The sequence below is a fragment of the Heptranchias perlo genome, chromosome 1, assembly GCF_035084215.1.
Source record: "Heptranchias perlo isolate sHepPer1 chromosome 1, sHepPer1.hap1, whole genome shotgun sequence".
NCBI lineage: Eukaryota > Metazoa > Chordata > Chondrichthyes > Hexanchiformes > Hexanchidae > Heptranchias > Heptranchias perlo.
Genome location: NC_090325.1, coordinates 71,962,153 through 71,974,651, shown reverse-complemented (window position 1 = coordinate 71,974,651; position 12,499 = coordinate 71,962,153). Strand labels below are relative to the sequence as shown.

At 40.3% G+C, this 12,499-nt stretch overlaps 1 protein-coding gene across 2 annotated transcripts in view; it reads left to right on the top strand.

Annotated features, from left to right (window-relative positions):
- The first annotated feature begins 289 nt into the window (after positions 1–289).
- LOC137331464 (trifunctional nucleotide phosphoesterase protein YfkN-like) overlaps positions 290–12,499 on the top strand; it is a 33,901-nt gene continuing 21,691 nt past the window's right edge. For both annotated transcript variants that reach the window (XM_067995371.1, XM_067995303.1), the window contains exons 1-3: positions 290–958; positions 4,710–4,857; positions 6,403–6,568. In XM_067995371.1, the coding sequence (XP_067851472.1) occupies positions 428–958; positions 4,710–4,857; positions 6,403–6,568 (845 nt within the window). In that variant the 5' untranslated portion in view covers positions 290–427. The remainder of the gene's footprint in view (positions 959–4,709; positions 4,858–6,402; positions 6,569–12,499) is intronic.

Here is a 12,499-nt window from a genome sequence, read left to right as displayed (position 1 = left end):
TTTGATTGGTTAAAAAGAGCAAATGGCTATTTTAGAATATTTTTAGGACCAGAAGAAGAACATTAGACCAGAACCTGTTGATAGCCATTTGAAAGCATGTAAACTAAATTAAATCTAATTTCAGACTATTAAATTTCATTTTCTTCTGCAAACATTTGTTTGAAATTAGCTTCAACAAAATTCTTCAATCTAATGAATATCCTTGACTACATTTTTGAATTGCCTTACATATAGTTCCCCTCATATTATTCGTAAAATTTCAGATTTTATATCAAATTAAGATATTTTCTCTGAGTTATTAAAGCTAGTGCTCTTTTGATATATCTGAGTAGCTTTGACAATTCCAGAAATCCATCAGTACATTTTGTTTACAGGAAATCATGAATTTGACTTTGGAGTTGACTTGTTGGAAGAAATTATATCCGAGATGAATTTCCCTTGGTTGCTCAGCAATGTGTATGACTTATTTACTTCTGAGCCACTAGGACATGGCCTAGGAAGCAGGATAATGGAATGGAATGGTGTAAAAATTGGCTTGATGGGCTTAGTGGAAGAAGAATGGATTGATACTTTACCAACCATTGATAAGACGAGTGTGGACTTTATTGATTATGTCATTGTTGCTGACCAACTTTCTCAAGATCTTCGAGCCAAAGGTGCAGAACTTCTGATTGCTTTGACACACATGAAATGGAGTAATGATATTAGACTTGCAAGGAACACTGATGGATTGGACCTGATTCTAGGAGGCCACGATCATGACTATGGCACCAAAGTGATTAATGGGACTCTTATCGTCAAAAGTGGATCAGATTTTAGAAGCCTAACTAAAATTGACATTGCAAGAACTAATGAGAATAATTACAAGTACACCACGCAGAAGATAGACATCACAAAAGATTTGGAGGAAGACGTCTTTGTGAAAGATATTGTCCAACAGTTTACTTTTAATCTGGAGGTATGTTGGCAACAGTTTAATTATTTTAATTATGTGCTTTCATCCCATCTGCTCGACTAAACAATGAAGGGGTTTGGTGTAACATACTTCACTCTTATAATGGCACACATAATTTGCAACAACTTTCTTGGTGTTCAGTTATTGGGTCATCAACAACAATGCAACGTTAACTGGTATTACAAAACACTCTGGTGCAAAACATCCACATTCTAAGCTACAAAGTGGAAAAAAAAAGTATTTCACCAGGCAAAATTGGAAACAGTATCTCCTAAAGAAAAATCCCAATTATGTGATGATAATATCAGTACAAATTATGATGCCAAGAAAAATCTGTATAATTAAAAGGAAGCTTGTTTTTTTGAAAATACAGGTGTATGGTACAAGAGGAAATATAGCATAGAAAGTTGGTTGAGTGACAAGAAGTGAAGGGTTTGTATTAATGGGTTTGCTTGGATTAGAGAAGGCTTAGAAATGGAGTGGGGTGTACCCTAGGGGTCAGTGCTGGGTCCTTTTGTTCTTGTACATTATTAAAAATCTTGTGTAGGGTGCACACATCTTAGCCACAAACCATATTTTCTATTGTCACAATTTTTGGTGAATTACTGACCTGTCCCATGAGTTAGCAAATTTCTTTTTGCAAGTAAGCTCTGGGACCTTAATCCAGTTTGCAAGTTTATGTATTTACCATTTGAACCTCTTTGCTTGTGTAGCTTCAGGATCTTATGGACAACTGCTCTGTTAGTAGTGCTTGTCATGGCTTGGAAGATTAGTGAGATCCAGGTATACCGAGTGAATGGTTCTTAGACCACACGCTAGATTTTTTTTCCAAATGTATCATCCCATTTTTATCAAAGCCAGGAGTTTGTTATTCCTTCTTTTCATTGACTTTGCAGTTGGAATTGAACTGATGGTATTAGCTTTTTTTGTGCACTGGGTTAACTGTTCTCACTTGTGAACTTTTCATCACTTAGGCCCCAAAGTTCTTGACAAACCTGTCTCCAAGCTGCAAATTGTTAGATGGCATGTAGAGCTTTTTGCCATTGCTATTATGTTTATGGTAGAAAACTCTCTGGTTCAATTAAAGGCTAGAATCATAGACTGTTACGGCAGAGAAGGCCATTTGGCCCATCGTGTCCGTGCCAGTCGAAAAGAGCTATCCAGCTTAATCCCACTTTCCAGCACTGGGTCCATTGCCCTGTAGGTTATGGCACTTCAAGTGCACATCCATGTACTTTTTAAATGAGTTGAAGGTTTCTGCCTTTACCACCCTATCAGGTAGTGAGTCCTCAGCATAACCTCCCTGCTCTTATATTCTGTGCCTCGGCTAATAAAGGAAAGTATCCCGTATGCCTTTTTAACCATCTTTTCTACCTGTCCTGCTACCTTCAGGTGTCTGTGGACATGCACTCCAAGGTCCCTTTGTTCTTTTACACCTCTCAGTATCCTCCCATTTATTGTGTATTCCCTTGCCTTGTTTGCCCTCCCCAGATGCATTGCCTCACACTTCTCCGGATTGAATTCCATTTGCCACTTTTCTGCCCACCTGACCAGTCCATTGATATTTTCCTGCAGTCTATCCTCCTCACTATCAACCGCATGGCCAATTTTTGTATCATCTGCAAACTTCTTGATCAAGCCCCCTACATTTAAGTTCAAATCACAAAAAGCAAGTGACCTAGTACTGAGCCTTGTGGGACCCCACTGGAAACAGCCTTCCAGTCGCAAAAACACTTGTCAACCATTACCCTTTGCTTCCAGCCACTGAGCCAATTTCAGATCCAACTTGCCACTTTCCCTTGGATCCCTTGGGCTTTTACTTTTTTGACAAGTCTGCCATGTGGGACCTTGTCAAAAGCCTTGCTAAAATCCATGTACATTACATCAAACGCATTACACTCATCGACCCTTCTTGTTACCTGCTCAAAAAATTCAATCAAGTTAGTCAGACACGACCTTCCCTTAGTAAATCCATGCTGACTGTCCTTGATTAATCCGTGCCTTTCTAAATGACAATTTATGCTGTCCCTCAGAATCGATTCCAATAATGTGCCCACCATCGAGGTTAGACTGACTGGCCTATAATTACTCGGTCTGTCTCTTTCTCCCTTTTTAAATAACAATACAACATTAGCAGTCCTTCAATCCTCTGGCATCAGGCCTGTAGCCAGGGAGGATTGGAAAATGATGGTCAGAGCCTCCGCTATTTCCTCCCTTGCTTCTCTTAATGGCCTGGGATACATTTCATCCGGGCCTGATATTTATCTACTTCCAAAGATTCTAATCCCCTTAATACTTCCTCTCTCACTATGTTTATCCCATCCAATATTTCACACTCCTCCTTAACTACAATTTCTGCATCTTTTGAGAAGACAGACGCAAAGTATTCATTAAGAACCATACCCACATCTTCCGCCTCCACACATAGGTTACCTTTTTGGTCTCTAGTAGGCCCTACTCTTTACTTAGTTATCCACTTGCTCTTTATGTATTTATAAAACATTTTTGGGTTTTCTTTAATTTTACTTCCTGGTATTTTTTCATGCCCTCTCTTTGCTTTCCTTAATATTCGACTTGGTCTGTGGGTGCCTTATGGGCACCTGTGTAACAAGGTATGTGTTGATAGTAACTATAAAGAAGCAACCTGGAATAATCCTCATACTTTCTTAAACATTGCTTGGATATAGGAAGTGTGGATGACTCATTTCACTAAGAGCAGGAAATTACTATTTTTGATTTAATCTGTCCCCTGCATAAATCAGCATTGAAATTCACAGTTTGAATACTAAGATTTTTAAATATGTTTTTCCCCTTTTTCCTCTCCTGAATGCACTGATGTATGCTAGAATATAGTTGCCTAAGTAGCCATTCTTCAGAGCTTAGACAGCGAGTGTCGTCTGGCTGATTTTCTGCTCCCTATCTCCGAGCTGCTGAGTGTAGTTATAGAGCCCCTGGTGCAACCCTGGCTGGGATCAGATAACTCAACACAGACTAGGAATAATCTTCGACATTCTGCCGTGTATGGGTCATCTGAAATATCATGTTCGCAGAAGAATAGCTTTTCATAAAACTTTTTGCATCACAAAGAGCACGTGTATCTGTTACTACCATTTTAAAAATAGATAAGAAAATAGCTAATTAAGTAAATGCTGTATTATCATCTAACAAATAGGAAATATTTGTGTTAACTAATGAGGCATTCTACTAGATTTAGATCAACTTCATGGGATAATATTAAAATGATCTTGCAACAACTCCTATACTTTTGTGAAACATTATTACTTCAACCTATTAGCTGAGGGTGACCTCAGCTCTGGTTGATCAGCCCGACCTACAGAGGTTTTGCCTGGGCCAATAGAGCCTCCTTACAATATGTGGAGGATGCTATCGTGAAGAAGAAAGTTTTATTACCTAACTGGTAAGGTTGTTTTTGAGTGGAAGATTTCTTGAAAGAGACTGAATTCTACAAATGAAACATTGCTATAACATAAATATAATAAATTACCTTCATAAGCTTAGGTCTCCTAAAACACCACTTGCAATAAATAAAGTACATTTTATACTGTTTGACATCATAAATTAGTAGATTTTGGTTAATTTACAGTTATGAGAATTAGTGGACATGTATTATTAATATGAACTGAGATTTGCTTTGATGTAAGTGCCTGTTGTGAATTTACTGGAGTGTTAACCATAAACAAAACAAACTATGATGTCTTAATTTGTCACACATGCTTGTATTTTATTTGTGCAGCATCTATTGGGAGAAGTGCTATGTCAGATAGAGGTAGAACTGGATGGACGTTTTACCACAGTAAGAAAATCAGAGAGCAGTCTAGGGAATCTTGTTACCAATGCCATGCTTGAAGCTACTCATGCTGACGTGGCATTGCTTAATTCAGGTATATTTTTCCCAATTTATCCATGTTTAGAATAATATAGTAGAAACTATCTAAGATAATTTCCAATAAGAACAAATCTTGCTTAAGGTTGGATTTAAAAGCTGAGGTCAGCATGGTTGCAGTTCATACCCCTGCTACTTAGCATAGGTAAAGCCACTCTAGGTGGCTGTGGAGCAGTTTTATCTGTGCTGAGACGCATGGGTAGGGATTGGTGTTATTTTAAATAGAATCAAAGGCACCATGTTCTTTTATTACCAGGGACTGGAAGAAATCAAGATGATTGCAAAAAAACACCTATACTAGTCTGAATTAGTAATGTACATTTGCACAGAGACGTTTTATTTAACACTCTTACGACTAGTATGAAGGGACAGTAAAATCAGATTCAGCTGTATTTGAGCACAAGTCCTCAAGATGAAAGGACAATTGTAATCCATCCTGAGATGAAATGACAGTAGTAATAAACAATCAGTCTTCCCCAGTGACTCAGTGGATAAATGCACTGCATGATGTAGTATTGACCTGAAAAGAGTAGCAAGTTCCCAAGCTTGATTCCTGCTCTATAAGACAGGCAAGTAGTGGGAGTGCTGTGTTTGGCCTCAGTGTCTTAGGCCAGAGTTCACCCTACTAATTGCTATCTCGTGACTTGTGCTCAAAGCTATTGCAATTGTTAAATGAGGACAGGAATTGTTTCAAATTATGCTGCCCGCATGATCCCATAGCCTGCTGGCACTCATTGTCTATGCTCAAATATGAAAAATGGCCATTTTAGTGAGGTACTGGAGGATTGCAAGTGTCAGTGGAACCATACTCCCCCACATGTCATTGCCTTCAGGAGAGGAGAGAGAAAGGGGAAAGAACTGGAAAAGGAATCTTAACCTGCTGTATGCCTACAGAGTCCGTTATTTACTGCTAGAGCATTGACAGAGTATACATTTGACACATTTTGAAAGGTTTAGCCCTAGTAATCTATTGAGCAGGAGGCTTTCCAATCCCAGGTAGTTTATTGGGGTGGGAGTGGTGGCCTTATGATGAGTGCAGATTCATTGAGAAATCAGAACAGTAGTGGTTCTTGTTCTTCCATATTAGCATAGATGAAACCCCACTTCTATTACCCTCAAATATTTTCAGCTACGCTAAGTAAAGTGTAAGAACTGCCGTCATGTTGACATGCTAATTGCAAATTTGAAGTTTGGCTTTGTTGAACCTAGATTTCAGATTCTCACAATCCAAATCTAAGTTCAATCTCTGAATTGATCTGAGTCAACACCTATTTGCAAAGGTATTTTGGGCCCCAGCCCTGCTCCTATATTTTAGTGTTTAAATGCGGTGTTGTGAGAATGGTTTTTGTGCTGCTTCGCCACCGTTTTCTGCAAATATTATAAGGTGACTCGACCTACTCCTGGTTTTATATATATCAGTGATGGATTCCAAAGAAATAAGTCTAAGAAAAAGAAAACAAATTAACTATAGAAACACTCTGAACTCGAAGATTGATAATCTGGGATGAATCTACTAAACTAATCAATATTTTCAAATTCCTAGGCACATTGCGCTCAGATCGCTTACATCCACCAGGTGATTTCACCATGCATGACCTTTTGTTGGTTCTGCCTATCGTGGACCCACTCTTAGTTGTCCAGGTGACAGCAGAACAGCTATTGGAGGCTTTAGAAAATGGAGTCAGCATGTATCCAGAACTTGATGGAAGGTAACTATTTCTGGAACTTTTTTTTAATCTTGGGGTGGCTCAGTGGATTTGATGTAAAGGCTTAATTAAATTAAAATGAAGCCGAGTGTTTATTTCCAAAGAAATAAAATTGCAATGAAAAAGTGATTTATATCGCATAACGGCAATTTTACTAATGTGTGCTTCTGACAGAGAACTTCGCCTGCCGGAAGTACGTATCAGGAAAACATAGGCATGCTGTCCATAATTTTTATCCTTTGGAAAATTGTGAGGAGCACACCCACGATTTTCTGATTTATGCTCCCTATAGACATGACTCCCTAGTGGGAGTGTACTAAAATTGACCCTAGTATATATATATTTGAAAAGCAAAGTTTGCAAAACCAATAAAGCATTAATGAATATTTTTCAGTAGATGCTTAGAACATTAAATAATTACTTTAAAGGAAAATTCTGAAGACAAAAGTTGAGATTGTATCAAAATATGGTTTGTGTTGCCTAAAATACTGAATCTGAAAATACCCAAGGTTTTCTTTCCCTTTATATCTATGGGGTTTGTTTCCAGTGGTGTGCCACAGGGCTTAGTGTTGGGTCCCTTGCTGTTTGTGGTATATATTAATGATTTGGATTTGAATGTAGGGGCCATGATTGCCAAATTTGCAGATGACACAAAAATTGGCCGTGTAGTTGATAGTGAAGAGGATAGCTGTAGACTCCAAGAAGATATCAATGGGATGGTGGAATGGGCGGAAAAGTGGCAAATGGAGTTCAACCCGGAGAAGTGTGAGGTAAGGCACTTAGGGAGTGCAAACAGTAAAAGGGAATACGCAGTAAATGGGAATATATTGTGAGGGGTAGAGGAAGTGAGAGACCTTGGAGTGCATGTGCACAGGTCCCTGAAGGTGGCAGTACAGGTAGATAAGGTTGTGAAGAAGGCATACGGAATGCTCTCCGTTATTCACCGAGGTATAGAATACAAAAGCAGGGATGTAATGATGGAACTGTATAAAACGCTGGTAGGGCCACAGCTGGAGTATTGTGCGCAATTCTGGTCACCACATTACAGGAAGGACGTAATTGCTCTGGAGAGAGTGCAGAGAAGATTTACAAGAATGTCGCCAGGGCTTGAAAATTGCAGTTACGAGGAGAGATTGGATAGGCTGGGGTTGTTTTCTTTAGAGCAGAGGAGGCTGAGGGGAGACTTGATTGAGGTGTACAAAATTATGAGTGGCCCAGATAGAGTAGACAGGAAGTACCTGTTTCCCCTAACGGAGAGTTCAAGAACTAGAGGACATAGATTGGTGGAAGGATTAGAGGGGACACGAGGAAAAACTTTTTTACCCAGAGGGTGGTGGATGTATGGAATTCGTTGCCCAAATTGGTGCTGGAGGCAGGAACCCTCAACTCTTTTAAAAAGTACCTGGACCTGCACCTAAAGTGCTGTAAGCTGCAGGGCTATGGACCGGGTGCTGGAAGGTGGGATTAGAATGGGCACCTGGTTGTTCTTAGAGCCGGCATGGACACGATGGGCCGAATGGCCCCCTTCTGTGCTGTATATTCTCTATGGTTCTATAGGGTCAACTTTAACCATACCCTGCCAACAAAAGCCTGGCGGGTAGACAGTTAAAATCGACTGCTGACTTACTGCCAATTTCATGCCTGTATTCCACCAAAGGCGACAATGGCACCCACCTGAAGCTGGCGAGGTCCTTCTATAATATGCACATCGGGATCCAATGACATCATCAGGCTCTGACTGCGATTTTAACTCTTCCTGAGTGGAGAAGCCGCTGCGGCTTTCCCTCCAGGTAAAGTCAAGTGAGAAGAGGATTGGGAGCAGAGGAGGCCATTCAAGGTAATTTTTTTACTATTGTGGGGACAGGAGGTATGGAGTGTTCCTTTGTGTCCCACAAGGAATGTTAAGGCTTCCGATGCCCAGATGGCCCTCCGCTCCCCCCCCCCCCCCCACCCCCAACCCTGAACATCGGTCCCCAAATTTACCTGAATGCTGGTGGGTGGCCAATTTCTGCAGACCAGCAGCTGCTTCCTGCCTGCTTCCATGGCACTATTTGCAGATGAGCTGGGGAGTTCTTCCAGTGCTTTGGCCAATATTTATCTCTCAACCAACGCCTAAAACAGATGATCTGGTCATTTATCTCATTGTTTGTAAGACCTTGCTGTGTGCAATTTAGCTGCAGCATTTCCTACATTATAACAGTGACCACACTTCAAAAGTATTTAATTGGCTGGAAAGTGCTTTGGGATGTCCTTAGGCCATGAAAGGCGTTATATAAATGCAAGTCTTTCTTTCTTTCCTGCCTAAAGTCGCTGTGACCTCATTGTGTTGCAGGTGGGCATTTCACGCCTGATATCCGCTAGCAATTAAAATCCTCCCTATATCTATCTATAATTATGTATATAAAAAAAATTGGAAGTGTCACATTCCAAAATGTTAAAAGTGTTAAAGAAAGGCATGCTTTTATTTTTGAACTGGAGGCAGAAATTTATAAGCACCTAGCAATCAGCAAATTTCTCACATCGAACAACAATTATACTCTGACCTCAGGACTTATTTATACTATTTCCCATAAATAGTACCTGAAAAATGTCCTTAAAGTGACAAAACAGCTTAGCAGCTAAACCTGTCAACTGTGTTGCAAACTCTAGACTACCCATGTGCAATATCATAGGAGATCAGCTAGTAATATAATAAGAATGATGCATTTTGTATTATCTATGCATTCTACCTTGTCACATTACAGTTCCTGTTTTGTACTTCTGTGTCACATTTAATTAGAGGAAAATTTATTCTAGACAAAACTCTTGTGGTTGATTGGCTCACATGCAAATTTCTTCAATCATTCTTTTAGAAAAAAAGAGAAAGAAAGCCAGTCATTTGGAATATACAGAGACAATTCTCGATTACCAGAAATTCACCATATTAACACAGAGGTCGAGAATTTCCTCGGAGCTGCTCCTGCTTTGACGCCATAACTTTGCCAGTAATCATGTAATTGGGATTTCCGTCACTCTCCCGGTGGAGTTAGTGGCAGAGTGGGAGCAGCTCCATAGGAAGTTCCTGATAAATGCAAACTGTAATTATGTCATAATTTTTGGTACATTTTTGCCATCATAATTTTGTTGCCTTCGGCCCCTCCAAAAACTGTGCTCCATGGCACTAACTTCTTCCGTAATCTTTGCCTCCTTGCCATTGACTCCATTCCCATCCCTGGACACTAGCTTAGGCTAAACTAGACTATTTGAAACCTTGGCACCCTTAGCTGAGTTTCAAAAGGATAAGGTAGCCTAGTGGTTATGGTGCTGGACCAGCAATCCAGAAATTCTGAGTTTAAATTCCAAAGCTGTGAAATTAAATTCAATAACTCTGGTAATTTTTGGGGTAGCACCAGAAAAATGACCATGATAGCTTCCAGATTGTCGTAAAAGCCCAACTAATGTGCTTTGGGGTAGGGAGCTTACCACCCTTTCTAGTCTTGCCTACATGTAACTTCAATCCCACATTACTTAGTTGACTCTTGATGGCCTCTGAAGTGGCCTAGCAAGTCATGCAGTTATAAACAATTGCAACAAAATTCAGTGACAAGAAGAAAATTGAACGGACCTATCAGCAATGACCCAGGTATCGTATCAGGATAAGGATGTCAGTCTCAGTGCAGTCGATCCTGCAAAGTCCTCCTCATTAATATTACATTGAATTACATGAATTTACAGCACAGAAACAGGCCAATCGGCCCAACTGGTCTATGCTGGTGTTTATGCTCGACACAAGCCTCTTCCCACCTTACTTCATCTCACACTATCACCATACCCTTCTATTCCTTTTTCCCTCATGTACTTATCTAGTTGTTTTCTTGTCACTGAATTTTGTAGCAATTGTTTACAACTGCATGACTTGCTAGGCCACTTCAGAGGCCATCAAGAGTCAACTAAGTAATGTGGGATTGAAGTTTACATGTAGGCAAGACTAGAAAGGGTGGTAAGCTCCCTACCCCAAAGCACATTAGTTGGGTTTTAATGACAATCTGGAAGCTATCATGCTTAAATGCGTCTATGCTATTTGCCTCAACCAACCCCCCGTGGTAGGAAGTTCTACGTTATTACCACTTTTTGAGTAAAGAGTTCTCCTTGATTCCTTATGGATTTCTTAGTGACTATCTTATATTTATGGCCCCTAGTTTTGGACTCCCCTACAAGTGGAAACATTTTCTCTACGTCTACCCTGTCGAACCCCTTCATAATTTTAAAGACCTCTGTCGAGTCACCTCTCAGTCTTCTCTTTTCTAGAGAAAAGAGTTCCAGCCTTCAGTCTTTTCTGATAGTTGTACCTCTCAGTTCTGGTATCATCCATGTAAATCTATTTTGCATTTTCTCCAGTGCATCTATATCTGTTTTGTAATATGGAGACCAGAACTGTGCACACAAGTGTGGGTCTAACCAAGGTTCTATATAAGTTTAACAAAACTTCTCTGCTTTTGAATTCTGTTCCTCTCGAAATGAACCCTAGTGCTTTGTTTGCATTTTTTTATGGCTTTGTTAACCTGTGTTGCTACTTTTAATGATTTGTGAATCTGTACCTCTAGCTCCCTTTGCGCCTCTACACCATTTAGACTATTATTTTCCATGGAGTAGGTGGCCTCCTTATTCCTCCTTCCAAAATTCAACAGGTCACACTTATCTATATTGAACTTCGTTTGTCATGTACCCACCAATTCTGCAAGTTTGTTAACGTCTTCTTGTATTTTGTCGTAGTCTTCCTCAGTATTAACTGTACTCTCCAATTTGGTGTCATCTGCAAATTTTGATATAGCACTTCTGTTTCTCGAGTCCAAATCATTGAAGTAAATGATGAACAACAGTGGTCCCACCACCAATCTCTATGGAACAACACTTCCTGCTTCTTGGGGCTTGTGCCCAAGTTGGGAGAACTGTCTCACAGACTAGTCAACCAACAGCCTGACGTAGATAATGTCCCAGAAATTGCATCTAAAATAACGGTAAGCTCAATTGCACTCACCGTTATTAGTAGCGAAATTGAAAAGCATCTGCACACGTGCAGTTAAACACGGAAATCCGGAACTTGCTCTTCCTGGTTTGCCGGCGATGAGAGGCTCGCGTCAAAGGGATATTGCTGACTGGAATCAATGGACAAGCGCCAACTTGTTCTCCTGCCCAGCTGGAAACTAAGTAATGGCGCCATAAAAAAGGTATGCTCAAAAATGTCAGCTCTAAACTAAGATTTAACAGTGTGGTAAGTCTTAATGACTGCCAAACAACTTCTCTGGCACTGAAAATTAATTTTTAAAACCGTGGAGTCTCATTAATTGTGATTTTAAGAGTTGTTGGACATTTTTAAAGAAAAAATGTTTTTTTATTTTAATTTTTTTCTTTTTCTTTCTGTCTCTTTTATCTCTTTTTTTATTTGGTTTTTCTTACCCTCACTTTATTTTGCTGCGTCTAACTGTTTTTACAAGGTTTTTAATTTTTTACCTTCCACTTCCTGGTTTTGACTCACTGATTCTTTGTGGCTTGCCAAATTTGCTGCAGTTTGATTGGTCGAGAGAAGAGAGTGCTCCTCTTGTCGCTCGCATGGTTCGAGCTCCGCTGGAGTTAATGCTGGACTCTTTTCAGCTTTGAATTAGAGGAACTTCACTCCAATGAATAAATCTATGGAGCAGCGAGCGCCACCCAGAGCAATTCCTGGACCATGATTATTCTGTGGGTATGGCGATCAACCAACATCCCAAACCTGAACGGGAGCAGAGGAGAGAGACCGAGAGCGGGGATATAAAGAGCGGCGGCCCGAGACCAGAGTGGCGGCGGACCTGAACGGGAGCAGAGGAGAGAGACCGAGAGCGGGGATAAAAGAGCGGCGGCCCGAGGCCCGAGACCTGAGCGGCGGCGGACCTGAACGGATCAAAAACAACAACAGAA